This window comes from Bos grunniens, chromosome 4 (genome assembly GCF_055505025.1).
Source record: "Bos grunniens cultivar Pamir isolate PY7600 chromosome 4, Bosgru_T2T1.0, whole genome shotgun sequence".
NCBI classification, from domain to species: domain Eukaryota; kingdom Metazoa; phylum Chordata; class Mammalia; order Artiodactyla; family Bovidae; genus Bos; species Bos grunniens.
Window position 1 is genome coordinate 75,533,261 of NC_141168.1, and position 16,575 is coordinate 75,549,835.

General features: G+C 38.8%; 1 protein-coding gene across 2 annotated transcripts in view; it reads left to right on the forward strand.

The window, feature by feature from the left end:
• Positions 1-16,575, forward strand: part of RELN (reelin) — a 557,372-nt gene that overhangs the window by 458,868 nt on the left and 81,929 nt on the right. For both annotated transcript variants that reach the window (XM_086397037.1, XM_086397038.1), the window contains exons 32-38: positions 4,397-4,555; positions 4,741-4,929; positions 5,463-5,736; positions 9,873-10,013; positions 10,120-10,297; positions 13,766-13,850; positions 14,694-14,876. In XM_086397037.1, the coding sequence (XP_086253163.1) occupies positions 4,397-4,555; positions 4,741-4,929; positions 5,463-5,736; positions 9,873-10,013; positions 10,120-10,297; positions 13,766-13,850; positions 14,694-14,876 (1,209 nt within the window). The remainder of the gene's footprint in view (positions 1-4,396; positions 4,556-4,740; positions 4,930-5,462; positions 5,737-9,872; positions 10,014-10,119; positions 10,298-13,765; positions 13,851-14,693; positions 14,877-16,575) is intronic.

Here is a 16,575-nt window from a genome sequence, read left to right on the forward strand (position 1 = left end):
TCAATTTTTCACCATTGAGGATAATGTTTGCTGTGGGTTTGTCATATATAGCTTTTATTATGTTGAGGTATGTTCCTTCTATTCCTGCTTTCTGGAGAGTTTTTATCATAAATGGATGTTGAATTTTGTCAAAGGCTTTCTCTGCATCTATTGAGATAATCATATGGTTTTTATTTTTCAATTTGTTAATGTGGTGTATTACATTGATTGATTTGCGGATATTGAAGAATCCTTGCATCCCTGGGATAAAGCCCACTTGATCATGGTGTATGATCTTTTTAATGTGTTGTTGGATTCTGATTGCTAGAATTTTGTTAAGGATTTTTGCATCTATGTTCATCAGTGATATTGGCCTGTAGTTTTCTTTTTTTGTGGGATCTTTGTCAGGTTTTGGTATTAGGGTGATGGTGGCCTCATAGAATGAGTTTGGAAGTTTACCTTCCTCTGCAATTTTCTGGAAGAGTTTGAGCAGGATAGGTGTTAGCTCTTCTCTAAATTTTTGGTAGAATTCAGCTGTGAAGCCGTCTGGACCAGGGCTTTTGTTTGCTGGAAGATTTTTGATTACAGTTTCAATTTCCATGCTTGTGATGGGTCTGTTAAGATTTTCTATTTCTTCCTGGTCCAGTTTTGGAAAGGAGCAAATGTCTTTTAATTTCATGGCTACAGTCACCATCTTCAGTGATTTTGGAGCCCCCCAAAATAAAGTCTGTCACTGTTTCCACTGTTTCCCCATTTATTTGCCGTGAAGTATGGGACCAGATGCCATGAAAGTATGAGACCAGATGCAATGATCTTAGTTTTCTGAATGTTGAGTTTTAAGCCAACTTTTTCACTCTCCTCTTTCACTTTCATCAAGAGGCTTTTTAGTTCTTTGCTTTCTGCCATAACGGTGATGTTATCTGCGTATCTGAGGTTATTGATGTTTCTCCTGGCAATCTTGAGTCCAGCTTGTGCTTCATCCAGTCCAGCATTTCTCATGATGTACTCTGCATATAAGTTAAATAAGCAGGGTGACAATATACAGCCTTGACACACTCCTTTTCCTATTTGGAAGCAGTCTGTTGTTCCATGTCCAGCTCTAACTGTTGTTCTTGACCTGCATACAGATTTCTCAAGAGGCAAGTTAGGTGGTCTGGTATTCCCATTTCTTTAAGAATTTTCCACAGTTTGTTGAGATACACACAGTCAAAGGCTTTAGTGTAGTCAATAAAGCAGAAGTAAATATTTTTCTGTAACTCTCTTGCTTTTTTGATGATCCACCAGATGTTGACAATTTGATCTCTGGTTCCTCTGCCTTTTATAAATCCAGCTTGAACATCTGGAAGTTCACGGTTCATGTACTGTTGAAGCCTGGCATTATTGTGTGTAATTTTGAGCATTACTTTGCTAGCCTGTGAGATGAGTGCAATTGCGTGATAGTTTGAGCATTCTTTGGCATTGCCTTTCTTTTGGATTGGAATGAAAACTGGCCTTTTCCAGTCCTGTGGCCACTGCTGAGTTTTCCAAATTTGCTGGCATATTGAGTACAGCACTTTCACAGCATCATCTTTTAGGATTTGAAATAGCTCAACTGGAATTCCATCACCTCCACTATCTTTGTTTGTAGTGATGCTTCCTAAGGCCCACTTGACTTCGTATTTCAGGATGTCTGGCTTCACATGTCGGATATCTGGCTCTAGGCGAGTGATCACACCATCGTGATTATCTGGGTTGTGAAGATCTTTTTTTGTATAATTCTTCTGTGTATTCTTGCCATCTCTCCTTAATATCTTCTGCTTCTGTTAGAATCCTTTGGGAAGTTTTAAAATGCAGATTCTGTTTCAATCGGACTGCAATGGTATGCTGCATAACAAATTATTCCCAACTGAGTGGCCTAAGGCAACGTCTGTTACCTTCTAGTTTCTGTGAGTCAGGAATTCAGGTTCTGGCACAGGACTTCTCCTGAGGCTGCACACGAAGTAAAAGCCAGGAGCAGTGCATTCATCTGAAGAACCAATCAAGGCTGGAGGATCTCTTTCCAAGATGCTCACTTATCTGGCTATTGGCAAGAGACCAGTTTCTTTCAGTGAACTTGTCCACAGGCTCTTTGTGTGTCCTTACAGGGAGAGAGAGAGGGGGAAGAGAGTGTAAACACCTCTTATGGCCTCATCTCAGAAGTCACACAATGTCTCTTCTACCATACTCTGTGTAACAGTAGCAAGTTACTAGGTCTAGCCACTCTGAAAAAGAGGCGAATTAACCTTCACTTTTTGATGGGAGGAGTGTCAAATAGTTTGTGGAGATGTTTTAAAAACTTCACAGGTAGAACCTGTTCCCAGATGATGCAGGTGCTGATCCTTGGACCAGACTTTGAGCAGAAGGTGCTAAAGGACCACCAGTGAGATTTTAGTCTTGTGATGCCTTATTTTTGATACCATATCCACTTTCCAAATAGGTCTTCCCAGATAACTATCTAAATCATTTATTCATTCTCACTTGCTCTCTCTCATGTTACAAATATCAACCATATCAAACAAATTAATGTCCACAAGAAAGCTATATTTTGAGCAAGCAACAAGGGTTGGAGACTAGAGCTTTGTCAGACACTCCTCACCTTGATTAGAATAAAGATGAGAAAGAACCTCCCTTCAATTTTCTTCAGGAACTTTGATGTGGTTCTCTCCCTTCTGCAACACATGGGTCTGACTTCCACCCACTAAAGTTCCAGCCGCCCATGTCTACACCCATACACAACATAGTGTCTCCCTACAGAGTTCCTATTCTTTGAGCTGTTTTTATTCTCTCATCAAACACAATGATTTCTTATATTTTAAATATGGTAGCATTAATTCTCTTGAGTTTTCTTTTGCATGTTAGACATTATTATTCCTGACATCACCCCTTGTCAGATATAGTGACGATAATTCCATGTAATATCAATTAACTTTAAAAGGCATTCTTTTAGTTCTATATTTTATCATATTATTTCTTGAAACAATTTTACTAAACTCTTTGCTGTGCAGTACAACACAGGGATTGAGATATTCTTCTTAGTTAATAATGAGGAAACTAAAAAGATATTATATGAACCATGGGTTATTTTTCCAGGAAGACTGAGGGAACATGACATTGTAGCTCAGATGGTAAAGAATCCGCCTACAATGCAGGAGATCCTGGTTCAGTCCCTGGGTTGGGAAGACCCCCTGGAGCAGGAAATGGCAACCCACTCCAGTATTTTGCCTGGAGAATTCCATGGACAGGGGAGCCTGGCAAGAGGCAGATTACAGTCCATGTAGTCATAAAGAATCGGACATGACTGAGTGACTTTCACTACTACTACTAGAAAGATTGAGCTATAATAAAATTAATATAACAAACACAAATTTACTAGACATAATTTATGTGAATATTCAGATAGCACTTCAGTATCCCCAGTCATAAGTTTGAATATACAGTGCCAGTCTTAGGAACAGTTATGGAATAGGCAATTAGATAGATGCCAAGAAAGCCCTCTGCCCTTCCCATCAAATAGAATATATATTTTTTAATTATTTGCTAATGATATATATATTATATGTATATATATATTTCATTGATTCCTACCATTTCATCATTAGCAGTTTTTTCCTTTGCATTCAATATTACCCTTCCCCTGTGTCCTCTTTTAAAATAAAAAATGTTTCTGGGAGAGGTAGAAGGAATCGCACATGAGGTATCTTAAACTTTCATGTGTATTTCCCTAAATCACACTTCTCTGGTGATAGGCAGAGGGAGATGGGGCAGAAGAGATACATGAAGGGGAGAAGGTGAAAAGAGAGAGGAAGGTCAGAGTAACATCAGAGCGGAGTAAGTTCTTCTGCTTTGCTGTGTGATAATTTGTCTTTATCAGTCTTCAGTGACCAAGGCCTGACAGAGTATGAAGTGCCTGTAAAAGTATCCTTCTGCTTAAGAGAATTTCAGATTGACCTGTGCTTCCTATCTGGTGCATCAGCAGCAAAGAGCCCTTATTTATTCTGTGCTAGGAGATTGAGATATTCCTTCTGAGTATATAATAATGATATGAGACTTTGTACTGTTCAGGACAGAATCTAAAATTCAAATACATAATCTGAAGTGCATTTTTATGTCCCTCTTACCAACCTCCTCATTGCTCATACAAAGCTGAGTGGTCTTTAAAAGAGCTTATATATTTTTTCCCCCATTTCCTAGGAGTTGGTGCATCAGAAACTGTCAAGAAATTGATGAGCCTTCGGGTCTACTAATTCATTCCTTGGAAGTTAGACAAATGTGCCATCATTCTATGAGATGCAATTTGAAGTTTCTAGTACAGTCTTGCCACTTAAAATAATACTGTTCCTTGCCTTTTTTGCCTCTAGGAAAGCTGTCCAAGTAACTGGATTTATGTCTTTTAACACAGGGCTTGTTGTTCAGTATTCAAATGACAATGGGATACTCTGGCATTTGCTTCGAGAGTTGGACTTCATGTCATTTCTGGAACCACAGATCATTTCCATCGACCTTCCACGAGAGTCAAAGACACCTGCTACAGCTTTTCGATGGTGGCAGCCCCAACATGGCAAGTTACTGCTCACGTCAACTTGCCTGGTAGCATTTAATCATCCAGTTAAAGCCACTTCATATTATGTGTTTTTTAATTTGCTGTCAATTTCTAGATAATTTGATTTAAAACCACAGTCATAGAGATATTCATATTGCTATATAATGAACCTCCTGTAACTGCTTTTATTCATCTGATTTCAGGGAAGCATTCAGCCCAGTGGGCCTTGGATGATGTCCTTATAGGAATGAATGACAGCTCTCAAACTGGGTTTCAGGATAAATTTGATGGCTCTTTAGATCTGCAAGCCAACTGGTATCGAATCCAAGGAGGTCAAGTTGATATTGACTGTCTCTCTATGGACACTGCTCTGATATTCACTGAAAACATAGGTATACATTTTCACTTGATAAAGGGAGAATATCTAATTAACTAGAGGACTAAATTAACTAAAGCCCAAAAGGAGATTCTCTAATGCAAAACCATGTGCATAACTGCCTGTGCTGAGGGAGGCAGTTGGAAATAAGTTGTTTTGTCTTCTAGTGTGACTTGGTGAACCCCATGACAGTTTTTGCAGGGACTGTCTTTCATGGCATGCATAATATGACCAATGTTTCTCAAAAGTGAGGCAAAATGTCTGTCTGAGAACATTCCCATGTTTTATAATTTGCAGAATTAGAATTTTCAGACTCTCTGTTGGCCTGTCTCAAGGTGGTAAGACTTTCGAAGTTAGCAGCCGTCCATATTTCTGAGTCTGTGCTAACTAGATAAAAACAATCAGTGTGAGATGAAAAGTCAAAGCACATGTGAGACACTATAGATAAGATATCATTTTTGTTTACTGCTGAAAGCATGACAAGCAGAAACACCAAGTAAGAAAGAGAGTACAATTATGTGCTACCATTAAACTTTTCCTTTTTCATAGGAAAACCTCGTTACGCTGAGACCTGGGACTTCCATGTGTCAGCATCAACTTTCTTGCAGTTTGAAATGAGCATGGGCTGTAGCAAGCCCTTCAGCGACTCCCACAGTGTACAGCTCCAGTATTCTCTGAACAATGGCAGGGACTGGCATCTTGTCACTGAAGAATGTGTTCCTCCAACCATTGGCTGTCTGCACTACACAGAAAGTTCAATTTACACCTCCGAGAGATTCCAGAATTGGAAGCGGATCACTGTCTACCTTCCACTCTCCACCATGTGAGAATTGTCATTTGGCTACATGTCAGAACTTCAGGTTTCTGTCACCTAATTGGAAAATAATTGTGATGCCACTTGGAAATTCTATTACTCTTTCATGAGGATTATGCATGGAACATACCAGGGGGGAGAAAAAGTTATAGGTGCTTGGGTAATACTTTTTAAATGTGGTTAGGAGTTCTAGGAGTTTTATGAGGCTGAACTTTTCTGCTTCTTCAGCAACCTGAAGGCTGCCTGACAGATTCAGGTTTTAAATTGTTGTAAAAATAAACATCTACCCAATAACCAGAGTGATACTTATCTACATGAAGCAGTTTGTAAAATCATTAGATGTGGAAGAGTGTCCTTAGTTGTTGTTGGCTTTTCTTTTTTAATCTCCACACCACAATAAGAGTAAAAGGTTCATTCTTTTAAAATGCTCATATCATTTTACATCTTTCTTCCCCTCCGCAGGATCTCAGATTACATTCAGCCCTACCTTATGTTAGGGCTTACAGCAGGCTCCCACTTCTGTGGTTTAGGTGTTGGATAGTGAAGGATCTTTCTAGGAACTAATGTTACTGTGGTGGGTGAGAGAGTTTGTGCCATCCTGGAGCTGCTCTCCCTAGATCCCTACATCTTCCTTCCACTGCCCTGCTCTGAATTGTAGACAGATTGGCCTCTGCAAGCTGCATTTGCCAGCTGCATGTGTTTTCTGGCTTCCTGGTAGGTTTAGGGAGTAACAGATAATAGCAAGAAAGTGGAGGGTGGAAATAAAGTTAAACCAGGGTATTCCTCCCCCTCCCTCTCTATCTCAAGTACATCTTGGCCAAGTTCAGCAGCTCCAGCTCCACCATGGTGTCCCTCCAGGTGACACTGGCCCCTGGACACTAGCAGCACCTCCTCCTGTAGCTCTCCATCTTTGGACTTGCAGTGGCTTCCTGACTTCCCTAAACTCTTATTTCCTCACTGATGCTGCTACTCACTATGCATCCAGTACTTTGTAAATTCTCTCCACTAAATACTTACAGTGGTTTCCATTTTCCTGGTTCCATTTTGATTCAGAGATGTGCAAACAAGTGGCAGAAAAAAAAATACACACACACAGGAAATCAATGTGTTTTAGTATTTAACCTAAAAGAGTGTCCTGTGGACCCCAGCGCTTTAAAGAATGCTCACTTGTAGCTCATTTATTCATTCTATTTTTATTCAACAAACATTTATTGAATATCTCTGCCTGCAATGCAAGAGACCAAGAGACGTGGGTTCAATCCCTGGGTTGGGAAGATTCCCTGGAGAAGGAAATGGCAACCCACTCCAGTATTCCTGCTTGGAAAATCCCATGGACAGAGGACCCTGGCAGGCTACAGTCCATGGGGCCGCAAAAGAGTCAGACACAACTTAGCTACTAAACAACAACAACATTATGTGTTAGATCTCTGGTACAAAATGAATAAGGTGATGCCTGGACCCAAATATATGATTTAGGATAACAGGTATCTAAGCAGTTATTTATGCTATAAAATGCTAACAGTGACAAAACCCAGGGATATTATTGAAACAAAGGGGGATATTAGGGAGATTGAATGGAGCTTTCTGCAGGAACTGATGTCTGAGTTGAGTCTGAATTAGGGAATAGAGCTTATCTGATTGAAGAGAGCCTGTGGGAGGTCATATGTGCTGTTGTAAGCCAAAAAAAAATCCCAGAGACCAGAAGAAACATGAGTTGATGGGAAAACTCAAGGACTTGATGCTATTAGAGTACAATTGTGAAGAAATAGGCAAAGATGAGGCAAGAGAAGAGGGCGGATGATGAAGGGGGCATGTATTTCATATTAGCAGTTTGGCATGTGCAGGGGAACCATTTAAAGTGTGTTAAACTGAGTGGTGACATGATTAGATTTCCGTTTCAGAGCTACCACACTGGCAGCTGTGTTGCATTGAAGGAGGACTTGTGTAGGGAAAACAAAAGCACTTGAAATGTTACTATTGAAATTCCACTTCAAGTCGACTGTGTTTTACATTCCAAATAACTAACACATTTCTGCTGTGCAATCTGTTCCTAAATGAGAGACTGCTACTGCTGTTTGGTAAGGCTGTACATATTTCTGGATAAAGTGGTCTTCTGACAGTATATCCCAGTTAACAGATTGCAAATATAATAAAAAAAAAAAAAATGGAGGTGCATCACATCATTCTAGTTCTCACCTTTATGGGAGCCAGGCCCTCAGGAACCAAAATAGAGGCAGAAGTTGGATAAGGCTTCCACTTACTACCTCAGAAACCTTAGGGACAGTAGAACAGAGACTTCATGGCAAGAACTTTGTAAGATTCCAACTTATCCTCATGTTTATCATCCTCAGTCTCTTTTCCAGTACTGAAAAGTTGTAAAAGCCTGAAAGCGAAAACTAATATTCTGCATAGAGTTAAAACACAGAATAAGTTGATAGTTCAAACTAACTTTTCCAAGTCACATATGTTCAGTTCAGTTCAGTTCAGTTCAGTCGCTCAGTCTTGTCTGACTCTTTGCAACCCCATGAATCGCAGCACGCCAGGCCTCCCTGTCCATCACCAACTCCCGGAGTTCACCCAGACTCACATCCATCAAGTCAGTGATGCCATCCAGCCATCTCATCCTCTGTCATCCCCTTCTCCTCCTGCCCCCAATCCCTCCCAGCATCAGAGTCTTTTCCAATGAGTCAACTCTTCACATGAGGTGGCCAAAGGACTGGAGTTTCAGCTTTAGCATCATTCCTTCCAAAGAAATCCCAGGGCTGATCGCCTTCAGAATGGACTGGTTGGATCTCCTTGCAGTCCAAGGGACTCTCAACAGTCTTCTCCAACACCATAGTTCAAAAGCATCAATTCTTCAGCTCTCAGCCTTCTTCACAGTCCAACTCTCACATCCATACATGACTACTGGAAAAACCATAGCCTTGACTAGACGGAACTTTGTTGGCAAAGTAATGTCTCTGCTTTTGAATATGCTATCTAGGTTGGTCATAACTTTCCTTCCAAGGAGTAAGCGTCTTTTAATTTCATGGCTGCAATCACCATCTGCAGTGATTTTGGAGCCCAGAAAAATAAAGTCTGACACTGTTTCCACTGTTTCCCCATCTATTTCCCATGAAGTCATGGGACCAGATGCCATGATCTTCGTTTTCTGAATGTTGAGCTTTAAGCCAACTTTTTCACTCTCCACTTTCACTTTCATCAAGAGGCTTTTGAGTTCCTCTTCACTTTCTGCCATACGGGTGGTGTCATCTGCATATCTGAGGTTATTGATATTTCTCCCGGCAATCTTGATTCCAGCTTGTGTTTCTTCCAGTCCGGCGTTTCTCATGATGTACTCTACATATAAGTTAAATAAACAGGGTGACAATATACAGCCTTGAGTTGACGAATATACAGTCAACTCAAAAAGAGTTGACGTACTCTTTTTCCTATTTGGAACCAGTCTGTTGTTCCATGTCCAGTTCTAACTGTTGCTTCCTGACCTGCATACATATTTCTCAAGAGGCAGGTCAGGTGGTCTGGTATTCCCATCTCTTTCAGAATTTTCCACAGTTTGTTGTGATCCACACAGTCAAAGGCTTTGGCATAGTCAATAAAGCAGAAATAGATGTTTTTCTGGAACTCTCTTGCTTTTTTGATGATCCAGCAGATGTTGGCAATTTGATCTCTTGTTCCTCTGCCTTTTCTTAAACCAGCTTGAACATCAGGAAGTTCATGGTTCACATATTGCTGAAGCCTGGCTTGGAGAATTTTGAGCATTACTTTACTAGCATGTGAGATGAATGCAATTGTGCAGTAGTTTGAGCATTCTTTGGCATTGCCTTTCTTTGGGATTGGAATGAAAACTGACCTTTTCCAGTCCTGTGGCCCCTGCTGAATTTTCCAAATTTGCTGGCATGTGTTCAGAGGCTCTTATATGAAAGAAATGGTGAAATATTTTAAAAGTATGTTTTCTACTCTCCTGTTTTTGGGTCAAGAGTAAACAACATCCAAAATTTGGTATAAAACAAAGTCTCTCAAATAAAACTGGAACCCTGAGGAAGACACTTTTAAAATGAAAGAATTAAATGTTTTGTTTTTGAAGGTTGCCACTCAAACCAAGTATGATTTGTTTGTTTTCTGTGTTGTTTTGTTTTTCTTAGATCTCCCAGGACCCGGTTCAGATGGATCCAGGCCAACTACACTCTGGGGGCTGACTCCTGGGCTATTGATAATGTCGTGCTGGCTTCAGGGTGTCCTTGGATGTGCTCAGGACGAGGGATTTGTGATGCTGGACGCTGTGTGTAAGTTAATGAAATTGGCAGTTTCTTTCTTTGTAATGCAAAAAGAAAGATAATATCTTGATCTCATGACAGATAATACCTTTTCGCCACTCATTTTTATCCTTAGGTGTGACCGGGGCTTTGGTGGAGCCTACTGTGTTCCTGTCATTCCTCTACCCTCGATTCTTAAAGATGATTTCAATGGGAACTTACATCCCGACCTTTGGCCTGAAGTGTATGGTGCAGAGAGGGGGAATCTGAATGGTGAAACTATCAAGTCTGGAACATCACTCATTTTTAAAGGGGTCAGATAAGATTCTTCACTAGCACTGAAATTCCTGTCTTTTCTCAATGCTCCACACAGATACATTTCTGTTCAGATGTTATATTATTGTATATACTGTTACTGTCTTCTAACACATATCATGTTTCCTCTTATATTGACTGAGATCATTTTTTATGATCACTTGGGCATTAAACCGGAGAAGGCAATGACAACCCATTCCATTACTGTTGCCTGGAAAATCCCATGGATGGAGGAGCCTGGTAGGCTGTAGTCCATGGGGTCGCTAAGAGTTGGACACGACTGAGCGAGTTCACTTTCACTTTTTACTTTCATGCATTGAAGAAGGAAATGGCAACCCACTCCAGTGTTCTTTCCTGGAGAATCCCAGGGATGGCGGAGCCTGGTGGGCTGCCATCTATGGGGTCACACAGAGTCAGACACGACTGAAGTGACTTAGCAGCAGCAGCAGCAAGGCATTAAACTCTTCCCTTGCTTTGGTAATCAGACCTTCCTTACATTCTGCTGGAATTACATATGTAAAAATTATATATACACTATTTCTAGAATCTTGGCTTCTAGAATGTAACATTTTGTGTGTTTTCAGATATTTAACTTGAAATATTTTTCTAAATGACTTTATGGAAGATCTTGGCTTTTTCCTTCCATTTTCTTTCTTTTTCTCCTGCCAATACAACCATTTGGTGACTCCAAGAAAACCAAACATTTAAATCAAGTTAAATAGCTTTCTCAAACATCATTAGTGTATTTTTTGTATTTCAACCTAAATGTTGGTAAGAGGGTTATTAAGCAATTATGTGAAACTGTGCTGAGCTGGCACATCTTTGTATGTGAATACATGCTACATCCTGCCCCTCTCAGCTGGTGCAATTGGCTAATCTAGGTGTGCAAATGAAATCTTAAACAAAAATCCACATGGGTCTCTGTACAACCTTAATGATTAACACCTAACACTTAGAAAATTAGACACCCTGGAAGTTTTTCAATTATAGTTAACAGATGCTGGCTGTCATTCTTATTTGAGTCCAGAATTCTTCTCAAGTTTTTAGATGAGATAGAAAAAACACTTTAGGGGTCAGGGAGATTTACAAGTCCCTAGGAGCAGTAAGTGACTGAAGAAATTGAGGTAGGACATTGCAGGATAGAGACTGCTGTTTTGATTGTGTATATTTTAATTCTTGTCTGAAGCTTTAGCTCTCATTACCACCATCTATTTGAAGCAATTGACAAGACCACAAAAGGTAAATCCTGTGATTCAAATATCTTTACCTGATAAAATTTTAAGCAGTAAATTAACCCGGTCTCTAGATCCGATGAACAAGGGAAACATATAGTCTTTTATATTAGTATTAAATATTTTCTCTTTAGCCATCCAAATGCAAGGGCAGCCAAGCATTATATGTGTTGGACATATATTATCTCTCAGTCCTGCAAGATGCAAAGATGGCTAAACATATACCATTCAGTAGGTTGTAGTTTGACCTAGAAAGGCATTCTTTTGTGAAAAAGGAAACGATAGTTTCTTTTCAATGTTTATAGATTCAGGAGTGCTATCTGCTATTAAAATAGCTTTGCATTTAGCACAAATGGATTACTGAACCTGGAAGAGGATCAGAAAAAAAGCATCTGTATGAGCTAGAATATATGTAGAAGCAGGCAATACAGTTCCACTGGGCAATTTTCCATATCAAGTACTTAACTGTAAATAAAATTTAAAATGTGAAAGAAGGATGCTTTCGTATTTCAGATCATGCTGACTTTCAGCAAAATTGCTCCTACAAGATACATGGGAGCAAGTTTATACTCACATTCTATAATCAAGGGTGAAGAGTAATCATATTCCTTTATCTTGATGTTGTCAAGGGATATTTATGAACTGGATCTGTTAACTACCCACCTCGAAGCTTTTTCATTGTAAGATGAAATTACCTTTTCCACGGCCTTAACCTCTATATGGCGCCAAGCTATGAAAACATCCAAGGCCTTAAGCTGATAAGTATATGAGGGAGAGGGTAAAGACTTCAAGACATGAAGGATAGGCAATGACCAAGCATTATGGACTGAGCAGGGCAGTGAATTATTAAGATAAAAGAAAAATAAGAGTGGAAATATAAGGCTTTTACATAACCACCACCTTCAATCCTGGAAGTTTGAATCTATGCTTTGTATAAATGCAGTTGCTTTTTCATTATGATATCAAATAATTCTCAAATTCTAAATTTAGCATTATCTAGGTATCTCTCCCCAAACCAAAAGATGATTTAATAAACAAAACACTGATATTTTATAAAGGATGGAGGATAAGTTTCAGAATCTGACATATCTGAGTTTGAATTCTACTATTTTCACTTTTGCGATCTTGAGCAAGTTACTGACCTTCTCAGATTTTCCATTTCCTTATGTGCAACAGGAAGATAATAATATGTTCCCCCTTATGAGTGATAGGTGTTTTAAAAGAATAAAGTGATTGTTTTAGATCCCAGAATGTTGTGGGCATTCAATATGTGGTTGCTCTATAACAGAGAAGCCCATTACAAAATTAGTCTTATTTAAAATTTTTCAGCTATTGAAGAATGTATTGTATAATAAATATTAAGAAGAGGAAGAATTTGGTATCCGTTAGCTGATAATTAAGAAGCCAGTAGACAGTACAGTGTCCACTCAGTATCGACCAGCCCTACACCACCAAAGAGCCACTTCATTCAGGGTCATACTTGAGACTGAAAGGCCTGTTAGTACCTAGAACATTTGCATAGCGAAATTCTATTTTACTGGGCTGTCACTGCAATCCTGCATACATGGAGAAAACAAGCTGTGGAGCTGTCAATCCCAGACAACCAGAAATAGTTAATTAGCAGAAAAATTACTAAAGCCAGTGTGATCGCTTTCCGCCTTCCTTGGCTTCTCTGCATGAGCGCTTCCAGCCTGGGCTTAGGGACTTGCTTAGTTACGCCTTATTTAACTTGACCAACTGGAGGGTGTTGTGTCAGCCTGAATGAGAGCCTCCTGGGGCTGTCAGAGCACGCAAAGGAGTAAGTTCCTAAGACTCTTTGGAACCCTGAAAAAGTTACCTATTAGCTCCTAGCTTCCAGCAGGAGCTGGCACATTTTCCGTCTGTTTCCTCTTTACTCCTCTCACAACATGCTGTGATCAAAGGAGGCTGTGTTTTAAAAAGGCTTATAGATATATAATGGTATCATTTTTGCACTGCTTTCTATAAAAATCACAGCAAAGTGTGACTTAGAGTTGAGTCAATGAAATGTTGTTATTCAAGCATAGGGAATGAAAGCTATTAAAAGGGGAAATGATCAGTTTTTCCTTCCAAACTGGACCAAGTATTGTCTCTTGATCATTATGCATCTATTATATAGCTAATATAAGTTAGATGTATAAAATCAAAGGAAAATATTCTTGCAAATAAAGTAAGATTGCTTAACATGTATGTTTTTTTTTTGTTGTTTGTTTGCAGGAAGGACTACGGATGCTCATTTCAAGAGATCTAGACTGTACCAATACGATGTATGTCCAGTTCTCACTTCGATTTATAGCAAAAAGTAAGTCATTTCTATGGGTATGAATTCACTATTTCCCTTCAAGCAAATTTCCCCATGCACGGTTCCTCCTCCGCAAAGAAATAACAGATTTTAGGCCCATAAATTTTGTTATATGGGAGAGCCAACATAAATTTGAGTGCATAAGTGTTTGCAAATGTTCTTCTATAATATACATCCATTTTAGTGTCGGGGTAAGATTACTACTTATTTTATAATGATTTCATACAGAAATACTAATCATACTAGTCCTCTGCTGGTTAAATTTATCATCACATCCCTGAATCTTTTTTTTTTTTTTACCACTTATTTCTAGCTGAAAGAAATTTAAATTTTAAAAATTTAGCTTTTGGAAACTTGATATTTTCTTTCATAGATGTAAACCCCTAAAGCCAACTCTGTCATTCTGACCTTCCATATTAACTAAATAATTTTCCTGACAAATAATGATATTTGGATATAAGGAATTTTCAAGTAGACTTTTGATAATATCATGAGATGTAAATGTTTGACCCTTTGTAGAGCTGTGAAGCCTATAGAATCAAAAATTTTTGACATAATATTTCCTAAATGAAATATAGAAAGATATGTGTTCATATTGAGAAAAAGAAGGAGATAGTACTGTATGAAAAATCCAAGATTTGGTGTGTGTTTTGAGATCTATTTATCCAGAAATTGCAACCCATCATCACTTCAGCTTGCCTCAGAAGCATTTGGACTATAAAGCATCTATGTGAATGCAAGTCAGGTTATGCACTGATGCAAAAAAAAAAAAAATAGTCTAAGATTGTACAGTATTCCCATTTTTATCACAATGTGTTTGTGCCTGTGTTTTCTTCTTTCTAGGTACCCCAGAGAGGTCCCATTCTATTCTATTGCAGTTCTCCATCAATGGGGGAATCACCTGGCATCTGATGGATGAATTTTACTTCCCTCAAACTACCAACATACTTTTCATTAATGTTCCCTTGCCATACACTGCCCAAACCAACGCTACAAGATTCAGACTCTGGCAACCTTATAATAACGGTAAAAATGCTTAAGTTCTCCTATGGTCAAAACTGATTGTGGCATGTTAACGTGCTTTCCCCTAGGCTGTGGAGGAAGTGTTTGTCAGCTAAGTGACTTCACTGTCAATAGCACATTTTGCATGCTTCACTTTTGAGGAGTTTCAAGGAATATTTAGCTTTATATATCTCTACCTTCATACTTGACTATATATTATCTTCGTGTTTGATTCCTATGCAAATATAGCTAAATCCTGTCATAGAGCTATGCTTTTTAAAAAATAATCCAGCTCTACCATTAGGTACTCATCAGTTGTAACTACATTTTTTACTGAATTCATTTAGGAATACATAGTTCTGAGTGCGGCACTTCGCTAATGAGACAGAACAACGTTAGAGCAAAATGCCATGACAAAGAGGGACTGACACCAAGCAGATAGTGCCTGAGATAAAATATTCTGTCATATACACTTGACTCAGTGATAAGTTAAAGTGAATGTATAATTTAACAGCGTTTTCAAATGCTTAGAGAAAACAATTTTACAGATTTGTAATGTTTTATTGCTTCCTGTATTTCTATTAACTGCTTTTTATAAAGAACCAGACTCTACCAAATTGTACCTTTAGTGGCCTAGGTAAGCACAGAGATATCACATTAAGCGAATTCTTTGCAAAGGTAACACAGAGTGGATAAAAAAAATGTACCGCCATCTCTAAAACTTAACCTGAGTGTGTCCTTTATAATCAGTAAGTCAAAAAATAAAATAATTGTAACTTATTGTGAACAGAAAAAATAATCTTGTATAATCGCTGAGTCCAAAAATGCAGCCAGTTTTACAGTCCAGAGGATAGTTGTCTTCATATTAAGTTTGGAATGCTTACCAATTTTTCTTCATTTCTTTCACCAATTGCTTCCAAAACAAGAAAAGGGAAGAAAGTTCCTAGGATTAGAACAGTGACAGGATTAGAGAGGGAAAGGCACATGTGACTTCATTTAAATCATCAGGTTGTTTCTATAGGCTTCTATTTATAGATCCTTTTATATATTTTATAAGAATTCTACTAAAAGTAGCAATCAGTGAAGTAGCAACCTTGGGGAACCTTGTTGTTTCTGCTTGGCATGGTCTTATCACCTTGTTTCCAGTTCAATCCAAGCAGTGTTTTGCAAAAGCACTGGGCTTACCCTTCTTATCTACTCAGTAATATCTTCCTTGGGCTTCTCAGGTGACTCAGTGGTAAAGAATCTACCTGCAATGCAGAGACCTGGGTTCGATCCCTGGGTTGGGAAGATCCCATGGAGAAGGAAATGGCAACCCATTCCAATATTTTTGCCTGGAAAATCCCATGGACAGAGGAGCCTGGTGGGATACAGTCCTTGGGGTCACAAAAGAGTTGGACATGACTTAGCAATAAAACAGCAAATACCTTACTTAAACACCCTACCTGAGTTGCTGAATCAAATTCTATGACAGCCTAAAGAGTGATTTTCCTAATTTTCTGTATGTTCCCATATAGCTCCAACTAAACATACATGTTTGAAAAGCATTAAAGGAAAAATAAAGTAACATATAACAGAATGTTTTCTTCTGTGTAGTTTTTAACAATTAAATAAAGCCGCACAGAGTTGGACACGACTGAAGCGACTTTGCAGCAGCAGCAGCAAAGCTGCACAACAAGCCAGTGTTGTAATGGCCATGGTCCTTAAGCCTAAAGGAAACATG